Source organism: Manis pentadactyla, chromosome 7 (genome assembly GCF_030020395.1).
Source record: "Manis pentadactyla isolate mManPen7 chromosome 7, mManPen7.hap1, whole genome shotgun sequence".
NCBI classification, from domain to species: Eukaryota; Metazoa; Chordata; class Mammalia; order Pholidota; family Manidae; genus Manis; species Manis pentadactyla.
Window position 1 is genome coordinate 47757876 of NC_080025.1, and position 25221 is coordinate 47783096.

General features: G+C 45.3%; 1 protein-coding gene across 4 annotated transcripts; it reads right to left on the reverse strand.

The window, feature by feature from the left end:
• Positions 1-2462: 2462 nt before the first annotated feature.
• C7H7orf57 (chromosome 7 C7orf57 homolog) lies at positions 2463-17423 on the reverse strand. 4 transcript variants are annotated; one of them, XM_036918844.2, is made up of 9 exons: positions 17284-17423; positions 16791-17101; positions 13724-13909; positions 11058-11166; positions 9249-9405; positions 7769-7866; positions 6095-6300; positions 5082-5093; positions 2463-3111 (listed from the first exon to the last, which is right to left on the reverse strand). In XM_036918844.2, exons 2-9 carry the CDS (start codon positions 16843-16845, stop codon positions 3053-3055), a joined length of 882 nt encoding a protein of 293 aa, XP_036774739.2. In that variant the 5' UTR covers positions 16846-17101; positions 17284-17423; the 3' UTR covers positions 2463-3052. The 4 variants fall into 4 exon arrangements, with proteins under 4 accessions (XP_036774739.2, XP_036774741.2, XP_036774738.2 ...); XM_036918846.2 differs by having other exon boundaries at positions 6095-6252; positions 17225-17334; XM_036918843.2 differs by having other exon boundaries at positions 17225-17333.
• Positions 17424-25221: the final 7798 nt, after the last annotated feature.

The window sequence follows — 25221 nt, forward strand, 5'->3', positions numbered from 1 at the left end:
TCTCAATCTGTGTACCTGCTATTTCCTTTTATTTTTTTCTTGCATTAGGTAGGACTTCAAGCACAATAAGAGAAAGTTGAATAGAGAGGGAAGAGGAACATCCTTGCCTTGTTCCTGATCTTAGAAGGAGAGCTTCCAGTTTCTCACCATCCAGTATCATGTTAGCTGTAGGGATTTGTAGATGTTCTTTATTAAGTTGAGTAAATTTTCCTCTACTCCTAGTTTGCTGAGGGTTTTAATCACGAATAGGTGTTTGTCAAATGCTTTTTCTGCATCTATGGACATGATCTTGTGATTTTTTTTTTCTTTTTGGTCTGTTGGTGTGATGAATTATATTAATTATAATTATATTAGTTGATTTGTAAATGTTGAAACAACCTTGCATACCTGGTCATTGTATATAACTCTTCTTAAACTGCTTGTATTTTATTGAGAATTTTTGCATCTATGTTCATAAAAGATACTATTCTGTAATCTTCTTATATCGTTGGTTTTGGTTTCCAGATGATACTCTCATGGGTAAGTTAGGAATTATTCCCTCTCTTCCATCTTTTGGAAGATACTGTAGAGACCTGGTATAATTTCTTCCCTTAAATATTTGGTAGAATTGACCAGTGAATCCATCTGGAATTTCCACCGCCTTTCAATGTACACTTAGCTAATTTTTGAAAATGTTCCATGGGACCCAGTTAAGCCCATTGTAGGCATGGCTTCTTTCATCATAAGCTCCTCTAATTCTTGACATTTATTTCCACTTCTTAGTTTTGTTGTATTTGTCTTGCCAATGGGTTTCAGCCTCCAACATGTTCACTATGGATTCAGTGAGACTGAAAAAAATGACAGTGGAACATTCTTGGGGTGAAAAGGTTGGTACCCAACTTTATTGCCATAGTGGCAGCTCAATCACTAGAATCCCATCCACTCAGAGCAAGTCTATGCAGCAAGCTGGTCTTTGCCTCTGGGTCTCTCTGTCCTCGGTGCTGCCACCACTCCAATCTCTTCTCTCCTGCAGCCCTGCAGTCATGCAGCAGCACAAAGCACTGGCAGAACTCTTTATATATATATATATATATAATCAATAACAACATATTGCCCACACATGTAGTGAGCAAGTGGACCAGGGCCAGGTGAGAATCCTGGCCATAGGAACCTCCACTTTCTCCAAAGTAATATTTTGCCTTCTCCCCCTTAAAGCTATTCTCTCATCTTTCCCCCTTTCACCTAACTTCTTGTGTTTTACTTTCTCAGAGCTTGGCCTCTAGGCCCACTTCATGCAGATCACAGGGATCTGTACTGAAGGGAACTTCAGACAGCTGCGGTTAGAATCACAGCTTTCTCCAGGTGTGCTGGCTTTCAACATACATCTGGACCTCCCTTCATGGGCAAATTAACCAACAAATTGAACAGTGGTTTTCTGAAAGCTAAGAGAGTGCTTGAGAATGGTGCATCCATGAGGCACTGTGTTAGGAAGCTTGTTGAACCTTACTTTAATGCTCACAACAGCCCTTGGACAGTTCTTTCCATTTGATGTAAGAGGAAAGTGGGCTCAGAGCATGGCTCCATGAGCTAAGGCTGTGGTGAGCTAAGGTTGCCAGTTGCCTGAACCTGGGAGGGTGTGGGTGTGCTCACATAGTGTATAAGTCATATTTAATTAAACATGTTTTTTGCTAGATCTGACTGGCATTTTATACTTAGTATGATCTCCTGATATTTTTATCTATTGGAAGCAAGTAATTTGCTTTTGGACAACTGGGTGGAATTTACAAGTTGTCTGTTTTCCTGGCATTTGCTGTATTTTGCTGAGCAGAATGTTACCAGCAAAGTTGTTTTCAATAACAGGCCCTGACTGCTCTGGACAGATCCAAGAGTTGATCACAGGTCTTCCTGCTAAACCACTGATCTAATAACCTAGATAAAGAATTAAAGAGTTGCAAGCTACCAACATCTGTTCGTGAAGGTGTTTTCATTAGGGTGGGGCTGTTTGAGGATGAGGTAGAGATTGAAGTAGAGGAAGGAAAAGGAGAGAACGGAGGTGAAAATGGGCTTCCCACTGCAATGCTACACTCACTACTCAACTCACAGCCATTCACGCTTTTTCACACTGCACACATTCTCCCACAGTAGCATCAGTTTTAACAAACAGGAGAGCTCCAAGTGCTCAATTAAGTATCTCATTTATAGAAATACTTGAAAACTTTTAAATCTTAGATGAGCAGGTGAGTGAGTTTATTCTGGGAAAGACACTAAAATATGTGATCTTATTTGGCTTTCTGAAAATCCTCCAGCAGAAAATTATTTAGTAACTGAGTTAAATGTACAAAATATAAAACCACATTTTGGTGCTAATTATATACATGTAAATAGTAACAAAGGTTATATAACAACTGAATTCAGTCTGATTATTGTAAAAAATTATGAGGACTACTAAATTAAATATTCTAAAAAATTCAGACTACAAAATATTAAAATTAAGCATATCTTTAATGAGAGGATACAAAATCGTAAATGTTTAATATTATGGATTTTGGTTTATGCACAAAATAGTAGCAAAAATGTAAAACTAGCAGTGGTACAATGTCTTCATGTTACATGTTTAAAATTTCAATGCGCAATAATCTTTTTCTTAATATAAACTATATCACCGTATTTGGAATTAAATTTATTTTTGTAACAGTAAAATTACCTCTACAAAGATTATAGAATCAAATAATAGTAAAACTGTGTTTCTTCTGTTTCAGAGTCTAAACAATCAGGTTCTGTAACAGTCTCACACAGTAGGAGGTATTGTCAGGTGACAGTAGGAACAATAGGGAGGAAGTGGTTGGTTCCAGGCCACTGGGACACCCCAGGCCAGCAAGGCACAGCATCCCAAAGGCCATACACTGTACAGCCCAGAGAAATACAAGCAGAGCCCAACTGATAACAAAGCTGCTCTCAGATAAGTTAGTTCCTAAGATTCTGTATTTACAAATATAACAGGAGCCTTGTAAGTACAGCTGTAGCATAGCCAGATCAGATTCAGCCATCAGAAAGTGATCCTCGGTGCCAGGCTTTATTTGGGCTTCACCTTGGTTGGAGCTGGAGTTGGTGCGGGCAGAGATGCCGCTGGACCTGCGAAGGGCAGCAGAGAAATGTGTTGATGGGTGGAGACAGGCTAGGTAACACTTCTTATGAATTAAAAAATTTAACCTATTAATTTTAAATAAAGGAACCCATATATTTCTGTACCTATTTGTAAGGATTATTCCAGTCTACAAAAAAATGTAGCCTCCAACCTGCCCACAGGTGCAAATCACATACAGGAAACATGCATCTCTAGCTCCCGGCTGCTGGATGACAACTGAGCATTCTGTTGGAGACGTCTAAATGCTCAAGTCGCACCTGCCCATGTTAACAAGGCTCAGCTGACATACATGAGCGGAGCTGACCGGGTAGGGGGAGCACAGCCTCAGCAGCAAGTGGGCAGGGGGGATCCAACCCAAGGAGTCATGGACTTCCCAGCCACAAGAGGCCACTGCAAGGGACGCCATGTCCTATGCACCTTCCTTAGTGGTGGTTCTTTTCAAGCACAATGCTGGGCCAGTTACTTAAAGGTCAGTTTTCTGGCATGCCTGAAACATCCAGATGGGCTGCAAAAATTTCAGTAAGAAAACAGTAATAATCCTGTGTCTCGTGGAGGGAAAGAAACACAATTAGCGTTGACGAGGCCCAGAAGAAAGTCACGGTGCCAGGCTCTCCAGGGAAGGGCAGGCATGCTCTCGGCTGCCTGTTGTTGCTCATCACATTAGAAGCCAAGATGGACAGAATAAGAAATAGGGAACAGAAAAGGAGAGCTCAGGGTGGCCTCAACACCAGAATCAGGCCGGGGGTCAGAGATTCTGGGGAGGGCGGGAGCCGGGAACTCCCATGGTGACAGCTCAGCACGCAGAGAGCACGGAGACAAGCCTACCCACCCAAGTGGTGGTTCTGCCTGGTTGCAGGTGACTTACTGCTTCCTTGGTCTTTCTGTTCCTTTCACATGCAGGTTTTGCTAATTTAAACACATGGTTTATATAATATGTGCAATGACTTATTTCCTGATAGGAAGTTTATAAACTCTTATAATTGTTGTTAGGAAGAGAACCATAGGCCCAACATGGGGGCACTTCTGCTGGGACACGTCCACTCTGGGGCTGAATACCCAAACTAACTGCAGTTTCCACCTCACCCAGAAACATCATCAGTCAGGGATTCTCTGATCAGATCCAGAAGCTAATGTCACGGGTGCCCTCTCTGTCCCCAGAGGAGACAATGAGATCTACCTAAGGAGACCCTGACCCTACCTTCTCACATAGAGAGCATGCAAATGTGCATGGCATGATCCTTGATGACACAACCTACCTGTGTCCACGCCACACTTCAGGCTGTACTGATAAATGTAACCTCTTTCCTGCACAAGTTCCCTGCTGTGAAGGAAGTATTGGACATGGCTCTAAACAAAGGGGCTTTGGAGCAGTTCACTAAATCTCTTATTCGGGGGCCATAATCCTTAGTAAGACTCTGAAATCACTCTCCCGTGTTGATTTCAGTTGACAATGTCAAATGATAGTTCCTTGATTAGATCATGTATTTTGTTGATGGTGAAGTAAATTCTATCTACTCAAGGCTACTCAGAAAAATAATGGTAAAAACTCGAGAGAGCCTGTGCCCGTAACCTCTCTGCTGCTGCTTTCATATTTTTAGGCGGGAGTCCTCCCCTGGCCTTTGATTTCCTTTTCCAGTATTTAAACCACATCTGTCACATGGTATAGAATAAAATGTGTGTCTCTAAATTACATTTTATCTGTGCATGTGTAATATGCATAAAGGAATGAAACAATCTCATAATAATGTAAATGGCTGCCCCCAAAGTGTGTTTCTAAAACTCCAATTTTTCAAAAGCATGGCTGGCACTGGCTTGGGTAGTTAGAATACATGCAGTTTGTAGAGTGGTATCACAGGCTGCAGAGAGGCATCAGCTTCAGATTTAAGAACTATTCCATGGGTTACTTTGTATGTAAAACACTGTTTGGACGCAGGTCAGGTTTTCTATAAACACTCACTTGGAGAAGATCCTGTAATAAAGAACATCAGTTGTTCAATTTAATAAAGCACATAAAGTACTAGAAGAACTAGTGTTTTAACAATTGCTTAAAGCATTAACAAAAGGCTATGTTATTTAAAACGGTAAGTCATAAAACATTGTCAAGCATAAGCCTGTCCCTTGTCCATCATGACAGTAGAGGGCATGTCATTAACAGAACTGGATGGGGGTGCCTGGTGCCAGTACTGAGCAGGTATGGGTGACAATGTCCCCCTTACTGGTCAAGGTGTCACCACCAGAGTAAGGGCGGGACATAGAGAAGAGGCAGAGGCCATGCCCACAGACCACCACAAAAAACACTTCAGACCCTTGAAGAGACTCAATGTGCCTCTTTACCCCTTAACCAAAGAAGTGAAGCCTCAAGAGTAAAAATAAGGTGCCCACAGCCAAAGGCCAACAGTTACTGGAGCTACCGCAGTGGCACAAAATACTCCATAGGCTTGAAGTGGCCATGGCCAAAAATTCAACTGATTCTACCTATGGCTGTGACAGATAAAGATAAAAATTAATATAGAATTTTGAACAACTCATTCCTGGGAAACTTCTAAACTGTTCCAAGTTTAATAATACAGCGTGAGAAATGCTGGTGATGGAATAATTTTAAGTTCGAACTGTGGGTTCTTTTCAAAGAATTGGTGACGGTGCATGAAGCTGCCTCTCAGTGGACCAACTGCTTATGCAGAAATTCAAGCTTTGCTCAGAATCTTCTGGATCTGGGAGTCTAAAATGGATATTACTTGGAATATTATTTGTTTGGATACAGATGAATTATCAAGACTGAAAGACACAGAAATCATGAAGAATGAGGGGAAAGTAAAACATACATTAGCCTTAGCCTCAGCAGTTGTGTAGGTTTTTTATGTGGTTTTTTGGTTACTCATGATGAGTATATAATGAGACAGGAGTAAGTCCTTTGCTGCCATCTCAATGCACAAAACGCCCAGGGACCCTGGATTGCTGGGTGCACTTCACCTTGTGCTTCCTTGGAACCTTCAGGCCCCTCCGGCTCTGCACCCTGGGGCCCTGCAGGGTCCTGCGAGGACTCAGATGACACAGACGCTCTGGATGTCTGCTGGGTCCTTTTGTCTGAATCAGCTAGCTGCTGTAACCACTCATCCTTATAACCATTGCTAATAAGTTTGGAAAAGTTTGTGGGTGAACTGGTTTTTTGACCAGGCCTCAAAAAGAGAAAAATTAATGTTAAACTTAAGTACAAAGGTTAATGATAATCCAGGAGATGTCTCAGTGAACATACTGATAGTAAATTAGATGCCTTATTGTCTCTTAAAACGTAATGGAGATATTTCACTCTCCCTCTTCCTGTCTCCGGCCCTGTCACACTGTCTCACTTGCCCTTTCTCTTTCTCCCTCCCTCCCTCCCTCCTCCCCTCTCAGTCTCTCCCTTCTCCATTCTAAGCATCCAAGCATCCCTTGCACATGGTAAGAGATTGCTCAGCTCAGTGTCTAAACCCTTTCTTCAGGACAGACAATTAGAAAGAGAATAATTCCAGCATTTCTAAGGACACCTTCTCCAGAAAACATCACACCTCCCTGGGTAGTAAGAGGCTGCTCGGCCTCTACCACTTTTTTAACAAATTATTACTATCTTAATTAGTTCTTCCTTGGCCACATTAAAGATTATCTGCTGCTCCTTTACACAGCTTTGCCTTCTACCCACGATTCACCTCTGCTGCTGTGTGTTTACAGAGCCTATCATAACCCCCATCAGAGAGTGGCAGGAAGATGGACATGGTGACATGGTGGAATCAGCACTAGCGAGGTCAGACAGGTAACCCGTGGCCTGTGCTCCCTGAGCCTCAGCTTGCTTACTTGCAAGTCATGCTGTGGTTATTGGGTTAATACAGGGCACTCTAACGCCCCCTCTAATATACGTATATACGTAATTTTTTCTCCCAGTCTGAGCATGATTCTCTCGAGGCACTGGTCCATATAATGTTAACTGATTGAGTGTTTTCCTCCCCACTGGACAAGAAGCTGTTTGAAGAATTAGTCAGACAATTAGTGACATCAACTCAGCACTAACTGGGATTCTGGGAGAGTAAGAGAAAGGGAACACCTCAGGGGTTTCACTCTCCAGTGCCCGATGGGTTTCCAGCAGGATGCAGAGCAGGAACACTCACAGGCAAGGACACAAGGGTCCGGCCGTGGTGGCGGAAGCCTCAGGACTGGGCAGCACACCTAGGTAAGCACCAGAGGCCCCAGTTTAAAAGGTGAGCTTTTATGGGGGTGGGATCGTCAAGGAGGGTCTCAGACAGGATACTGGCTCATGGACAACAGGGCAGCTCGTTGGAGAGCTCGGCATCCACACAGCAGAGACGCATCACCACCTGAGAAAGGGCTAGACGTGCCCCACAGGGACAGGGTGGACACCAGGAAAGAAGGAGAAATGGAGAGGAGCCCAGGAGACAAGACGGGGCCAGGGCTCTGTGGGCTGGGTGGGGGAAGGTCAGGCATCAAAGTCACATTGCCAAAACTGCCAAAACCCGTGGCTGGGATGCTGCTGTCTTAGGCCAACATCAGCATCACATGCTGTTGCCGTCACCATCACTGATGTCACTTGGATGAAAGACCAAAAAGGGCAAACCCAGACCCACTGCAGACAGTGCCAGGGTGCCCTGCACTTACATAGGAGGAAAGGAGAGTCTGCCTCCTGCAGGGTCTTTGGGGCCAAGCGGGGTCCCTACTTTGCTCGGACACTTGGAGTTGATGGCTGGGAGCCGCACCTGTGTGAAGAAACACACAAAACCCTGATTTGGTGAAAAGCTCAGATGCCACAAGAGAAGAAAACTTACAGACGGGGCAAAAGTGCAAGCTGTGCAAGACTGGGCTTGTGGTCCTGGTACTGGAAAAGTGCAAATCAGCAAGAGCCCCGGTCAACACAAAGTGTGTGTACAAAAGACACTCAGAAATCCAAAAGCAGTTGCATCTCCTCAGGCAGAAAAACAGTGAACACCTCACAGGTGAAAAATCAAGGGAGGACAGGCCTTAAAGGGACCCTGAGAGGACAGGGGTTCCCATGCCCGGAGGGTGGGCTCCGAGGCAGAGCTGCACCCAGGCGTGGAGGGGCTGTCTCTCACGGGCCTCGGATTCTGTCGCCCTGAGCCACCAAGTGGGAGCCAGGTTAGAGCAAATGGGAAAGGCCACCAGGATGGGAGACCTGCCCTCATCCCATCCCTAAGATGGGCTCACAGGCGCCCAGCCCCTGGAGAAGGCAGCCCCCCGCAGGCCCTGAGGGTGAGGTCAGTGACGGACACCTGGTCCTGGCTAAGCAGTTCCCTCAGAACAGAGAAATAAGCTGCCGGGGTTGCTCCTCAAACGGGATGGGACACCAAGGGCCCAGGCCTGGGAGTCAGGCACAGATGGGTGCCAGGCCAGGAACCACCCACCCCCGTCAGCAGAGGGGTGCTGGTCTTGTGCTCATTATCAAAGCACCACTGTTATTTCTCATATGAATGTCAGCAGTTCACCACAAATCTGCACAGCCTGGAACGAAAGCTGACTGAGGCCTCAGTGCAGGAGCCCCTTACACCCAGGAGGTGGTCCCTGGCCTGATCAGAAGGCCTTCCCACCAAGAGAGCACAACCAGAAGCCACCAACTAGATGTGGCCTATGAATTCCGAGTCGCTCTTTGAAATACCAATCCCCAAACAGGCCTTAACCTCAAGCCAGTGGCTCCCTGAGGTCAGGTACGCCTCTGACGTTTGCACAGGAGAAAAGTATGGACCTGCCCCCGTTGACAGCAATAGAGCACACTCCAGGGAAATTGTAATTTAAATACTCATATAAAATGGAATGTTCAGAAACCAGATAAGGGATAAACGTGAAGCGTGCTCCGTAAGTGTGCGGGTTGAGAGTGGCATGCCACCTTGCCCCCAACACTCTCTCTAGTACAAACTCGCTTGGCAAAAGGCAGTCTTACCTCATGCAGCCGATATTCATAAAAAGAAGAAGAAAGGAAATATTATCGTAGGCTCTTGCCTTTCAGTAGGTCTACATTTAAAGTACAGAACCGAGGTGGTGTCCCGGTTCTGTGGACACAGCGCACAGCAGCCGCAGGGCTGGGGGTGCTGCCAGCACAGCCGCCATCTATCAGGGCTCCTGTCACCTTTTTTTCCCCCTTTTCCTGTTCCTCGGCCTCCCTTTGCCAAACGGTCTTCACATCAAAGTCGAAGGGCCCTCTTCTGGACTTGTAGCTCCCGTTGGCCTGACCAGGGTTAAACTCTTCATAAACCATGTACTCAGGCAGGGAGACTGCAGGGGCTCTGCGGAAGGGAAGCAAGGGTCCCCGCCTGAGGCCACCGCCGCTTCCCCCCTCCCCCGCTCTCCCCTCCCCCTCACAGCCCCCTCTTCCCCTCCCCCTCCCCCTAACTCTTCCCCTCCCTGCTCCCCTTCCAGTCCACCCCGATCCCCCACACCTGCTGTCCCCACTCCCCTCCCCTCTCCAGAGCCTCCCACAGTAAGGAGGCAAAGCCATAAATCACAGGTGTCCCTGTCAGTGAGAGAGACTACATTAAATTATTAATTATTAAAGCTGGTAAAGTATAACTACTTTATGATGTCATCTACTATTTTATTCTCTTAAAATAGCTAGACTCCCATCGACATTTACCATTTGGTGTGATCACTCGATAATAATAACCTACTTCTGTTCCATTGGACAATCCTTTTTAGTGTGGGTTGTGGCTTCCAGCCTGTTCTCCTCTCTCCCCCCAGATCAGCCCGACTCCAGGACACAGGAGTGCACCCAGATGTCAGGAAGGCCCCCCTGAGTAGGCTGAGGGCTGGGCCTTTACCCCGCAACCCCCTGGGGGCCGGGACACCTGACGAATAGGGAGGGAAGAGGTGGGCGGAGGGGGACAGAGGACAGGGAGAGGGGAGGCAGGAAGCCGCGCCTCCAGGACGGGAGCCTGGCAGTGCTGGGCTGCTCAGAGCCAGGGCTAGGTGGAGTGCCACCGGGGAGAGGTGGGGGTAGGGTGCGGAATCAGCAGAAGAGGGAGGGGCGCCCACCGGTCCCTGAGACGAGACGGGGAGGCCTGGAAGGCCCACAGGAAGCAAGTGAAGAGGCCAGGGAGCAGAAGCCAAAGCCGGGAGTGCAGGCTCAGGGCAACCGGGGTGCCCAGGTGGAAAAGCTGAACTGGGAGGAAGGGCTGCCAAGGGCCGTGGCCCTGTGCTCTCCAGGCGGGCCACTGCTTCTCTGGGGCAGGAAGGGAGCCCACTCTCTCCAAATGGGGATGCTGGTCACAGAGGAGCTATGGTAGCCCGCAGTGTTCACTTTAAAGAACAGGGACACGGAATCCTGAGGACAAAACTGCCCTGTGGCCGCAGGCAGAGAGCCCAGAAACAGGGGAGGACAGCGTGGAACCCCTGCTGTCTGCTCCTGCTTTCCAGCCAAACCAGAAGCTGCTTATGTTATTTCTCATCCAAGAGAGGTGGTTTGGAAGCCATAGTTTTCATGCCAGAACATAGGAATTTCTCAGACATTGCAAACATTATGGGGGACAATGGCTCCTCATAACTCTCTAATAACCATAGAAATTTAGTATTTCCTCTATTTCTAACTTGGTTATCTTTCTTCTTCAATGAGAAGCTTTGGGACAGGGTATTTGTAAAAGGTAGGTGTGATCGATCAGGCCTGCAGGACAGGCAAAACTTGAAGCAACAGACCCATCACCAGCCCTAAGAGGTACTAGTGTGGGGGGCAAAACATGAGAGATTTCCAGAATGCTGTGGCTCTAACCACTTAAGCTGTACCCACCCCAACACCCTCAAACAGCTGGCCATTACACAGTAGCACCTGTAGTTGCAAGATCACAGACTGCTATCAGGGTGTAATGTGCATATTTAATGTGCAAATCGAGCTGATTTATTTTCCCTACAGAGATGCACAACAAGGTGGGCACCTCATAATACTCACTGTCTCTGGTTGGTAGTCGGAGGCTTGCTGTGGTGGACGTACCAGTCTGGCAAGGAGTAGGCAACCGGGGAGCCTTTCCTGGTCCCAGGGGCAAAGTGCATCAACAGATCTCAAAGGCAAAAAGACACTGTGAGTGGTCCCCTGGCCAGGCATACTGCATTACTAGCAGGCAGATTGATGATCTCCTTGGCCACGACAGAGCTGCCCCTGACCCCCAGCATTCCTGGAATAAGCTGCCCCCTCCAGGCTCCTGGTGGAACATTGGGGCACAGGACCCTCCAAATCATGGGGTGGTACAGGGGGTGTTCCTCAGTGCCTCCTACCCTCAGACAGACAGGAAACCAGGCTTCTTCCAGGAGAGCCACCCCAGCTCCCACCCACCCCCTGCCCTCTGGCCTCTGCCCCTTCCCCTGGCTCCAAGGGCTTTTCCTGGCTGGGGGCCTAGTTGGGAGGTGGGAAGGTCTGGTTTTGCCTGCTTGTAATAAGGACAACAAACTGAAGATAACAGTGGCAGCCAACATTGCCTGATTTCTTACCATCAGTAAGAAATATTTACCTTTTTCATTTTCTAACTTTTGATTTTTAACTTAACTTTTTTTTCATGTGTAAGATTCACTTTATTTACTTTATTTTTTTTAATTTTAAAAATTTTTTATTAAGGTATGATTGATATACACTCTTATGAAGGTTTCACATGAAAAAACAATGTGGTTACTACATTTACCCATATTATCAAGTCCCCACCCATACCCCGATGCAGTCACTGTCCAACAATGCAGCAAGTTTTTAACTTAACTTTTAATTTCAGATTTAGAGAAAAGTTGCAGGGATAGCATGCATTTGTCTATATGCTTCACCTCGATTCCCCACTTGCTACTGTTAGGCAGGAAAATAGATATGAGTGGGGTGGAAACAGAAAAAGACCAGAGAGTCCACTAAAAAGACCCAAAATTAATCAGTTAAAGTTCAAAAAGCCAGGAGCAACTTGGCCTGGAATGTTTGAATATTCCCCAGATAAAGGAGGGTACCTTAGCATATAGCCCATGTCTTTATTGTGTTAATCATGCAGGCCCAGCCATAAACAAGATAGTAAAAGGCAGGAAAGATTCCATCTTAAAGACTGTATTTTAATACCCAGGAAGTTAAAAATGTAAGATTCTTAACTTTTTAGCAAACAGACAATAACTCAGCCCACCTTGGGGGCTGGGCAGGCAGTCTGATTGCTCCCAGACCAAGATGCTGGTATCCCAGGGAGAAATCAGAGCAGGAAGTTCCTTGTGTTAAGTTAATTCTAAGTATTCAAAGAGCACTTAACAAGTCTGCACCTCAGCCCTTAGTCACACTCCTAAAGAATCCTTAAAAGGAGGAACCCCCAACCTTTCAGGGCACACCTCTCTCTGAGATTGCCCGCACTTTCCAAGTGTGTAAACTTTTAATCTTAAACTTTCTCCTACCTTTCAGGGCACCTCTCCTTCTAAGGTTGCCTACTGCACTTCTCTAAGTAACTTTAAATAAAACTTTTACTCTGCTTCACTACTGTTTCTCTGCCCTTTTCAATTCTTTGTCGCGGCGGGGACAAGGACCGAGGAAATACACAGCACTCCTCTAACATACCATTTCAGTTCATATTTGCTTTATGCTTTCCTCCCTCCCTCAGCTTTCTCTCCGTCCCATTGGCAGTGTCACTGTCACTGCTATCCTCAGGACAGTTCGGGAGCATGTTGCAGACATGATGCCCCTTTACCTTTATCTACTCCAGTGAATGTTCCCAAAGCACAGTTTTTACACAGTCACAGTACAATGGCCAAAATCAGGAGATCAGTGCGGATGCAATCCTTTTATCTAATATAGATCTTATTCAGAGTTGGCCAGCTGTCCCACTAATGCTCTTTTAGCCAGTGGCTGGGGAGTGGGGAGGTGAATCTAAACACCTACAGGTCCTCTTCTATGAGTCTCACACAGAGACAAATCAAAATGGTTTATTCTGGGCTTTTTAACATTTAAGCCTGGAAGTTGCCATTCCACTTCTCACTACCCAATGACAGTCTCCTTAGGGTAAATAGGAGCCAGAAAGAAAAGGTTTGTGTATCTCAGTGTCACCCACTGCAAAGGCCATCTAGAAGACTTTTTACATGTGACAGGAGTAACCTGATGAGCAGGTTGTTAGCACAGCCAAGCCATACTGTTTCAATTAAGTCACAGATAAAAGAGTGATGATCATCAACAATGCCATTAAAACTATCTGTTCATTGTTTAAAACATATTAATACACAGGACAAGGAGCTGCGAGCATGAACAACAGAAAACAAAGCCAGTTGCACAAGCTAGTCAGGAACTGGTGCCCCAAACAAGGTCATCACAGTGGGAAGGCAGGCTCCCTCCTGGGGTGGAGGCATCTGAGACTCCACCCCAAGAAAGTACACTGGGGCAGATGAGTCACTGCAGGGCATCACTCAGAGGCCAGTTTTGTGCATTCAAAGCCTATTGAGTCTTCCTCATAAAAGGAAGCAGATACTCAAGACTGTGTGCGTCCTGAGCTGAGTAACTAATCCAAAGGCCTTGGGCAAAACTGAGAGATTTCGCAGTAGTATTTTTATAGGGCATGAGGACCAAGTGGCCCCATCACCCCCAAAGCAGAGCCCCTGGAGCCCATGTGGAGTGCTCACCAGGCCGGCCACCTTGCTTGGCGAGCTTCACGTACTCCGAGTCTGTCTCTTTTATCCAGTACCTCCGCATCCCGGGCCCGTGCCCATTGGGTGGCTCTGTCTGCTGGCTGAGACCTGGGATCTGGGATGCTGGCGGGGCCTCCACAGCCTTCTCAGACCTCTTCACGGGAAGGTGGTAATACCAGTCTAGAGGGGAGAAAGCCACGGGTGGAGACGTTAGACTCAGAGTGCAGGTGGGCTTGCCTGGGAGGGCAATTCCTCCTACACAAGACATGGGCACAGGGGATGCCGTCACAGGACATTAGTTAAAGAATGTGAAAATTAATAAAGGGAAAGTCACTGACAGGGAAGCCTGCAGGCAGAGCTCTCTCAGTCGTAGACCCCAAGGGAAGGAAGAGAGGGACCCCTTGCAAGTAGACACTGTTTTAGCGACTTTACTCCCCAGAAGAAGGAAGGTCCCACCCCACCCCACCCCCACCGGCCGGCACAACAGCCCAGCTAAAGAGGCTGTGACAAATCAGCCAATGAGAAGCCAGGGACTCCCGGTTTTCTCCAATGGGCTTTTTGCTTAAACAACCCCACAGCTTTTTTTCTATTAAACAACTCCCTAACCACTCTCTGCTTTTTCTCTATAAAAGCACCCTTCCTCTCCTTTGTTCTCCAGATTTGCCTAAGACTTTGCTATAGCTTGTTTTTCCCAACTGCAATTTTCTGCTATTCCCAATAAACCCATTTTTATTAATAAAAAATGACAGTTTTATTTTTAAGGTTAATGGGAGAAACCGCTGCAGGACATCAGCACGGGAGACACTGGCCTCTTTGGAACACCTTCAATGAGATGTGACCCTGCTTGTTCTTCCTAAGATGCACCAGCATGCCAGCTGCTGAGGAAGCAGGCCTTCTATGAGGCTCCGCTGGTTTCTCTGCTACTAGCTGCCCTCTGCTCCAGAGCAGACAGCGGAGCCTCTGCCATGGATGTTTAGCTTCCCAAAGAGATATCCAAATCCCCTTATGTTGTGTCACACGTTGCGTCTTTTAATTCTGCATGAAACTGGAACTCAACTGCATTTCTGGATATTTCAGGGAACATACATTCCTGAAAAGTCCCAAGTCACTTAAAACATTACAGGCAAGTGTATGGAATATACAGACTGAATAAACTCCATACATTACAAACACTGAGCTATAGATCCCATCTCAAAAGTAGCACCCTCATTAAACATGCTTACCAATCTGAGAGGTAGAGCAGGAAGAGGCAGGTGCAGGTACTGTCCCGGAGGCCTCATCCAGGGAAAAGCCTATCTGAAGTCCCATTCCTCCCTCATCCCATCACCCTGGACCAGCATCCAGTCAGACTACCTCTCAGATGCTGCAGCCCTTCCGCATTAGCCCCTTGCTCTCTGATTTGTGCTGGAGGCCAAAGTGGGGCATCCCAAGAGGTCAGAAATCAAAGGTGATTAGGGCTCTAGAGGGTAGCTGGGGAGAAGAAGGGGGAGGCAAGGACCCGCTGGGGTAAATCCCTCAGCTGCAGACTCCTGAGGGGGTGAGTTCCGCTGGAACATCAAGTCGGGTCCCTAGAGGTCAAAGCCTGGTGAGCATAGAGAAAGTGTGCAATTTTTGTGGGACAGGGTCCTGTGAAGAGGAGGTGCCTCAGTGTGGTGGAAAAATGAAGCGCAGCTGGCTGGCTGGCAGTGCTTCCTCCCCAGCTCCCTCTGAGCCCCTTGGAGATGGGGCGATGGCCAATGAGGCAAATGGGGCCGGGGGAGCTGAGATCCTGGAGCTGAGGGCATCCAGGGAAGAGTCCTGCAGGTTGCTCTGAGACCACACAAGTGTCTCTGTCACGACAAGGGTTGGCAGAACCCAGGGACCTGCAGTTATCAGTGTCCACTATGACCCCGCAGACTGAAGAGAACAGGGGCATTTGGACTACTGGTGTTTCAGGTGACTCTCTGCATCAGAAAGTGATTTACCACATGGTAAAACATAAGAAAAGAAATCATAGGGAATTGAAAACTTTGGAAACAAAGTCCAGGAAGAATGTAAAATACAAAAGATGCCATTACTGTGGCAAAAGTGACTCATGTATCTAAGAGCTCTTTCCAGAACGGGCTGTTGAAAACTCATGACATTCAGGATCTAACACAGTACCTGGCTCCCAGCAGGTGTGATGGGTAATTTTATGTGTCAACTTGGCTGGGCCACAGTGCCCAGGTATCAAACATTATTCTACATGCTTCTGTGTGAAGATACTTTTTAGATGAGGTTTACATTTAAACCAGTAGACTTTGAGTAATGAAGATTGCCCTTCTTAATGTGGGCAGGCCTCATCCAATCACTGAAAGACTTAAGAGAACTGACTGAGACCCCCGAGGAGGGAATCTTGCCTCCAGATGCCCTCAGTCTCAAGACTGCAGCATCAGCCCTTCCCTGGGTTTCCAGCCTGAAGATCTCCTGCCTTGCAGATGTTGGATTTGCCTGACTCCACAACTGTGAGACACAACTCCTTAAAACAAACCTCTTAAAATAAATATCACATAAAAATGACATTTTAACACGACAAATCTTTTAAGTATCTAAACGACAGTAATTAGCTGAATCGACATTGTAGTTTTGAAAAGGAAAAGAAAGCATTAGGAAAGGTTTAAAGAATTGTGCTTAAGTCCACAGATAAGCATTTAAGTATTAGGAGTAAGACACAGTTTCATAGACTGATCATATTCAGCTCAAATATATTCTCTTTTAGAGAGAAAGCACTGAATTACTGCTTTATTTTTCCTCTCTGTGTTTTGATGACTAATTAATCCACAGAGAACAGTGTATCTGAAACTTCTCATTACTGAAAGCTTCAGGCAAGCACTGCACTCAAATGCGAGTGGCCATTTTTAACAGCCTGCAAAGGAACTGGGAGAGACAGGGTCCAAATCACTGAGGACCAACTGCCACCACCTCACACACACCTCGCACTCACACATTCACACACCTTGCACACTCACATTCACACTCAGCGTGCCGGGTTCGAGCCACCCAGCCGCAGAGCAAACGCACTGCCCCTTTCCCGTGCGCTCACCGCAGGGTGCGTAGCGATTTGGGGCGCCGTGCAGCTCCTTGCTCGTCCGGCTCATGGTGGGACACGCTGGGCCGGGTGTTCACGAAAAAGCCAGGAGCCGCCGCCCGAGCCTGAGCTGCAGAGGCCACGTCTGCGCCCCAGCTTTGTCCGCTCCACCTGACAGGTTATGCAGGCGTCTGTCTCACCATTCAGGAAGGGCGTGAACGTCCACGCGGGTACACAGCAGGGGCACATGCATTCTGGTATGCAGCAGGGGAACGTCCATACCCGAGATACAGCAGGAGCACATGCACGCAGGTATGCAGCAGGGTCTACGAGGGTACACAGCAGGGACAGCAGGTCATCGCATGATCTCCAGACTCGGGGGGCCCGTTGCTTTCCGGCCCGGAGTGACAGGTGGCCCCCGCCCCAATCCCGCCTCCCGCCGGGCTCACCGCTAGCTGAGGGTCTCCGTGGGCGCAGCTCGCACTGCTTGAGGTGCTTCTGTACCCACCGCGGGACGAATCCCACGCTCCCAGCGCTGGCGGAACCACAACAACCCGCGTCGCCAGGGCAACGGCCTGGCGGCCAACCGGCTGGCGCGGCTGCGCTCCGACAGCCATTCGGGAAAGCATACGGAACAAAGCGGACCTATCGGTACTAGGGGCGGAAAACAGGCAGTGGTCAAAACTCCGGGTTTTGGCTGGGCGGGGCCCGCGCTCCCCGGGAGTCTGGCTAAGCTCGGAAAGGGGGCGTGGCCGTGTTGAGGGGCGGGGTGGGGAGTGACTGTGCCTGGAGGGGACGGTGCCTTATGGTGGAGGGACGGGTCTCCATTCTTCTTCGTGCTCCCACAGGGAGTTCGCACAGAGCAGTCCAGGAAACCTGGATAGGGATCCGCTCTCGTTTATTTAATGCATTTTAAAAGGAGGACGGGTAAGTACCTGGGAAAACAGCAAATAGTCATTCATGCCTGCCGAGTGTCATTAGTGAGTTAAGGTACGCGTGCTCCCATCCCCTAATGTTTCCGCATTTCTGCCCTGCGCTGGGACAGTGGTAAAGCCTTTGGCCGCATTAACGCGGGGCCACGCTCACAGCACAAACCCGGGATCCCACGCCTAGGCCTTGCTCACCTGGCCCTGGCAGGACGGGGCTCCCGCGACCACAGGTCACAGGAGGTGAGCGACGGCAAGGTAACTCCGTGACAGAGCCAACTCTAACTCTGACCTACCCAGGTGTCACAGAATCGGGATCAACTCGGGGCTCTAGGGAGCGTCACGCGGCAACCAGGACCTCACAGCGCGAGCCATCCGCGTGCTCCATGGCGTGCAGGACACGAGGGCTGTCACCGCGAGCAAACGGGCTCCCTTTGCATAAATTCTGCACTTGCGCGTCCCGGAAGGTGTTTGACAGCGGTTGCGGTAACAGGAAGAGCCTTTCGCGGTCTGGGTGGAGGTCAGTTGCTGGACCCATAGCCCGCCCCGCTAGCAGAGCCGTGCACAGCGCACACGGAGAGGGAGGCTTTGGCTTTCGGAACGCCCCTAAAATCACCAAAGCTCGCGGATGCCGGGTGGACTCAGCATCTGCCGGGTGCGAAAGAAGGCGGACCCAGGCGTAGTCCACCGAGAACGAATGTCTCAGCGACCTCATTTTCTGCACTTCATCGTAGACGGTCTCCCTGTCACATTGCGCTCTCAGGGTTCAGAAGGACCCAGCTTCTCCTCACATACAATCTCTCTTTGTGCACAATTTTATTTCTAGATGTTTAGAAAAAATATATATCTTGTATACGTAGATCTCTTATAGATACCTACAAATATCATATATATCTCATTATGTCTTATATATCTATAAGATATTACAAACATATACCGTATATACAGATACCTTATTATAGATAACTCTTATATAGATACCTCCTGCTGGCAAGCATTTTGAGAAGAGGAAAACAGTGTGTTTATGTATGAAGTCCAATTTCTTAAAGCCCTTGAATGCTTCTGACCTGCCTAGTCGCCCTTGGTTTACCCTGTGGTGGACTGAAGCTGATTGACTTAAACTTCCAGGACACATCTTCATTTCTGCCTTTGCTCATCCATGTTATATATGCCAACCAAGCACCTAAAAGGCCGCTACACTTCCCTTCACTAACCATCATACCGAGGGGACTATGCAGGAAACTCTTTAGAGCAGGACTTCACAAACAGGAGGAATTTCTAAATTTTGTGTTTTCATATTTGAAGATAATCCAAAGTGAATAAAAAACAAACTCTTCCTTTTTGACAAATATTTATATATTTTAATATTATGTAATAGTTTGGGTTTTCAGTCTAGTTGGGAAAACAAGACTATCATCTCTATAGGCACTGAGGGAGATGGGATTTCTACAGTGCCCTGTATTATGTGTTAAAGTGGTAATGGCCTTTTGCTTTAATAGGAAATGTTCACATTTTAAAATGGACTTAAGCAAGCAAGATACTTTGCTTAAGACTGACATATAACAGTAAAAAGTTTTGGAAAGTAATGGAGTAAAAACAAAATATATGTAAATGACAGAATAGTTTAAATCATCTTAAAGTCCTATAATACAATACTTTGTGTCTAAGGCTAAGAAAACTATTGTTTTGCAAGAAATACAAATTAATTATTTGTATTTGAGAACTACTAAATGTGATCTTTTTACCAGGGATGCAAGGATGGTACAACATTCGAAAATCTATCAACATCATCCACCACATCAACAAAAAGAAGGACAAAAATCACATGATTATCTCTATAGATGTGAAAAAGCATTTGACAAAATTCAATATCCATTCATGATAAAAACTCTCAACAAAATGGGTATAGAGGGCAAATACCTCAACATAATAAAGGCCATATATGACAAGCCCACAGCGAACATCATATTTAACAGCGAGAAGCTGAAAGCTTTTCCTCTAACATTGGGAACAAGACAAGGATGCCCACTCTCTTCACTTTTATTCAACATGGTACTTGGAGGTCCTAGCCACGGCAATCAGAAAACACAAAGAAATAAAAGGCATCCACATTGGTAAGGAAGAAGTCAAATTGTCACTGTTTGCAGATGACATGACATTGTACATAAAAAACCCTAAAGAATCCACTCCAAAACTACTAGAACTAATATCTGAATTCAGCAAAGTTGCAGGATACAAAATTAATACACAGAAATCTGTTGCATTCCTATACACTAACAATGAATTAGCAGAAAGAAATCAGGAAAATAATTACATTCACAATTGCATCAAAAAGAATAAAATACCTAGGATTAAACCTAACCAAGGAAGTGAAAGACCTATACCCTGAAAACTACAAGACACTCCTAAGAGAGATTAAAGAGGATACTAATGAATGGAAATTCATCCCATGCTCTTGGGTAGGAAGAATTAATATTGTCAAAATGGCCATCCTGCCTAAAGCAATCCCTATCAAATACTGACAGCATTCTTCAATGAATGGAAACAAATAGTTTTAAAATTCATACGGAACCACAAAGACCCTGAATAGCCAAAGCAATCCTGAGAAGGAAGAATAAAGCAGGGGGGATCTCGCTTCCCAACTTCAATCTTCACTACAAAGCCACAGTAATCAAGAGAATTTGGTACTGGCACAAGAACAGACCCACAGACCAATGGAACAGAATACAGAGTCCAGATATTAACCCAAGTATATATGGTCAATTAATATATGATAAAGGAGCCATGGATATACAATGAGGAAATGACAGCCTCTTCAACAGCTGGTGTTGGCAAAACTGGACAGCTATATGTAAGAGAATGAAACTGGATTACTGTCTAACTCCATACACAAAAGTAAACTTGAAATGGATCAAAGACCTGAATGTAAGTCATGAAACCATAAAACTCTTAGAAGAAAACATAGGCAAAACTCTCTTGAATATAAACACAAACAACTTCTTCATGAACATATCTCCATGGGCAAGGGAAACAAAAGAAAAAATGAAAAGTGGGACTATATCAAACTAAAAAGCTTCTGTACAGCAAAGGACACCATCAGTAGAACAAAAAGGCATCGTACAGTATGGGTGAATATATTTATAAATGACAGATCCAACAAGGGGTTGATATCCAAAATATACAAAGAGGTCACACACCTCAACAAACAAAAAACAAATAATCCAATTTAAAAAATGGGCACAGGATCTGAACAGACATTTCTCCAAAGAAGAAATTCAGATGGCCAACAGGCACATGAAAAGATGCTCCACATCACTAATCATCAGATAAATGCAAATTAAACCACAATGAGATATCACCTCACACCAGTTAGGTTGGCCAACATCCAAAAGACAAACAACAACAAATATTGGCGAGGATGTGGAGAAAGGAGAACTCTCCTACACTGCTGGTGGGAATGTAAAATAGTGCAACCATTGTGGAAAGCAGTATGGAGCTTCCTCAAAAAGCACAAAATAGAAATACCATTTGACCCAGGAATTCCACTCCTAGGAATTTACCCTAAGAATGCAGGAGCCCAGTTTGAAAAAGACATATGCACCCCTATGATTTTATTTTTTATTATTATTTTATTTATTTTTATTTTTTATTTTTTATTTTTTGTAGATAATTATTTTTTATTGAAGGGTAGTTGACACACAGTATTACATTACATTAGTTTCAGGTGTACAACACAGTGATTCAACATTTATATACATGATAATTCTAGGTACCAGCTATCACCATACCAAGTTGTTACAATATTTTGACCAAATTCCTTATGCTATACATTACATCCTGGTTACTTATTTATTTTACAATTGGAAGTGTGTACTTTTTTGTTGTTGTTGTTGTTGTGAGGGCATCTCTCATATTTATTGATCAAATGGTTGTTAACAACAATAAAATTCTGTATAGGGGAGTCAATGCTCAATGCACAATCATTAATCCACCCCAAGCCTAATTTTCGTCAGTCTCCAATCTTCTGAAGCATAATGAACAAGTTCTTACATGGAGAACAAATTCTTACATATTGAATAAGTTACATGGTGAGCAGTACAAGGGCAGTCATCACAGAAACTTTTGGTTTTGCTCATGCATTATGAACTCTAAACAGTCAGTTCAAATATGAATACTCATTTGATTTTTATATTGATTTATATGTGGATACCACATTTCTCCCTTATTATTATTATTATTATTAATAAAATGCTGAAGTGGTAGGTAGATGCAAGATAAAGGTAGAAAACATAGTTTAGTGCTGTAAGAAGGCAAATGTAGATGATGAGGTGTGTGCCTATAGACTAAGTATTAATCCAAGCTAGACAAGGGCAACAAAACATCCATGGATGCAGAAGATTTCTCTCAGAATGGGGGGGTGAGGTTCTAAGCCTCACCTCTGTTGATCCCCAATTTCTCACCTGATGACCCCCCTGCGACTGTGCCTGTCTTAGGTTGTTCCTCCCTTGAGGAATCTTACCCATCTTCCGGGGCCATACAGGGAAATGTAAAGTTGGTAAGTGAGAGAGAAGCCTTATTGTTTGAAAAGGTTAGCTTTTTACTTCTTTCCATATTTATGCCCTGTGGCTTCTATGCCCAGCATTTGTCTTGAGGTATCTTTACCACTTGGAAGAATTATGATACTTGGTAAATTTGATATGAGGCACGAATTCTATTTAAGGGTTGTAATTAGGAAGGAAGAAGAAAAGCTATAGAAGTAGCAGGCAGAAGAAAACATGGGAAGATTGATTATTTCTTTGACATATCTTCTTGTAGAGTAACTTCAGCATGTATAGGTTTTAAACTACTACTTAAATTGCACACACACATTAACATAATAGGAGTATAGTTACATAACCAAAGCATACCTGTAATTACCAGCCATCTCCAGTGAAACCAAGAAAACCAGTTAGACACCTTAGGCATTTGTGAAAACTTATCTATGATATGGTGGATATTGTCCAACTGAACTTGAACAGTCTGAGAGAAATCAGACAAATTAAAACAACCCATTCCTGGGGACTGTTCACATCCCATATATTCTTTTAACAGTAAATAGTCTGTAGTTGTAAGATTTTGGAGTGCTACAATTTGCATTTCTCCTAATTCTTGTTTGAGTTCCAACAGTATAGATCCAGTCAAATTTGTTGTTTTACTGTATGCACAGACCAGCTTACATATCTCCTTCTTCATTCCCATGGCAAGTCCAGGAACTGGTGTGATGAGTGCATCTATAGCTGTAGCAGTGTGTGGATCTTTGTTTATGCACCCCTATGTTTATCACAGCACTATTTATAACTAAGAAATGGAAGCAACCTAAGTGTCCATCAGTAGATGAATGGATAAAGAAGATGTGGTACCTATACACAATGGAATATTAATCAGCCATAAGAAGAAAAGAAATCCTACCATTTGCAACAACATAAATGGAGCTAGAGGAGATTATGCTCAGTGAAATAAGCCAGGCAGAGAAAGACAAGTACTGAATGATTTCACTCATCTGTGGAGTATAACAACAAAGAAAAACTGAAGGAACAAAATAGCAGCAGACTCACAGAACCCAAGAATGGACTAACAGTTACCAAAGGGAAAGGGACTGGAGAAGGTGGGTGGGAAAGGAAGGAGAAGGAGATTAAGGGGCTTTATGATTAGCACACATAATGTAGGGGGGCACGGGGAAGACAGTATAGCACAGAGAAGACAAGTAGTGATTCTATAGCATCTTACTACACTGAGGGACAGTGACTGTAATGGGGTATGTTGTGGGGGCTTGATAATGGGGGGAATCTAGTAACCACAATGTTGCTCCTATAATTATATATTAATGATACAAAAAAAATTATTAATAGAGGAAAGAGCCAAAATAAATAAATAAATAAATAAAAGTGATCTTTTACAATATGTGATTTATCGTTTCAAAAGTTAGATTGTTAAAGACTATCAGAAACCAATCTTTAGAGTGGAGTCACAGGATTTTTGCTTTGCATCCAAAAAATGAGAAGATTTTTTAAAAATATGAATGTAGTACTCTATATTTTTCCTTCCATTGACCTAGAAAAAACAGGCAAAATTGAAGAAGAAACAGAGGCTTTTATTTGGGGTCTCAGAATTGCAATTTGGGGAGCACAGATCCTGGCAGGAACCAGAAAACGTATCATGCCTGCTGGGTGAAGTAAGAGGTTTTTACAAGGATGAGGAAGGGGGCAATAACGTGGCTCAGATGAAGGAGAAGGAGAAAAGGAATTCCTGGCCAGCTGGACCAGGCTGAGCTGGTTTGTTTACATTTTGTTCAACGAATGTATTGGCGGGATCAAGAGAAACTAGTCCTGGTATCCTGCGTTAATTAATTACACTAACTCTGTAAAGTCTACACTGGCAAGTTTTCTATGGTCTGGATGCCAGTTGCCCACTTGATTGTTTAAGCAATAACTTATCAAAACAGCTCCATTTCTGACCCAGTTCAAAAGTTCATTAGTTAGAAAGGAAAAAGGAGCTTCAAAATGGAGTGTCTCATATCCCAAAATTCTATGCAGTTTCACACTGCTCTCTAGGGATATAATGAGTCTGCACATTTTAGGAAATAAATCGTTTCCCCCTCTGCACCCAAGAATTTGGAGGCGTGTGCTTGTGATGGGCAGTTGGTTCCCAGTCAGGAAGGTTACCTACCTGCTGTTGCTAGACATGTCGATAAGGATGGTGATGAAGATTGCTGTGGTCTGAATGCGTGTGCCCCCCAAATTCACATAGTAAATCCTGACCCCCACTATGCTGGTTAGGAGATGGGGCTCCTGAGAGGTGATGAGGTCATGAGGGTGGAGCCCTCATGATGGGATGGGTGCCCTTATAAAAGAGACTCCACAGAGCTCCCTCGCCCCTTTCACATGTGAGGACACAGCAAGAAGGTGTGTCATGCCCCAGGAGCAGACCCTCCCTGGGCACTGAAGCTAACTGTGCCTTGGCCTTGGATGACCAGCCTCTCAAAAGCTATGAGAGACAAATGTCTGTTGTTCATAAGCCACCAGTCTATGGCACTTTGTTACAGCTACTGGAACAGACTAAGAGAAAGGCTATACACTGAGTTTAAAATTTCAGGAAAAACAGTGGCTCTCAGAAGACTACATTAGGATCCTTGGTCTCAACCATGAGAAATATGCAGAGGGCCTACATCACAGCTTGGAAATGCTGCATCCTGAGACTACGATTACACATGTCTAGACAGCCTGCCACATCTTACTTCCCAAACCCTTCCTGTTTGCTTTCCAAGCACCCATATTCTCCTGTTTTCCTTCAAACGCAGGGTCTAATTCTATGCATCTTCTTCACTGGATCCCCCTCCTCCTGGTGGCTATATATGGGAATGCCGCGAACCTCCAGACACTGACCTCCGTGAGCAACCCGCCTTTGCTCCCTCTGTGATCTCTTCCAGCCCCATTACATGCGATGATGCCCACATTTCTACCACTGGCTGCACTGCTCGCCAT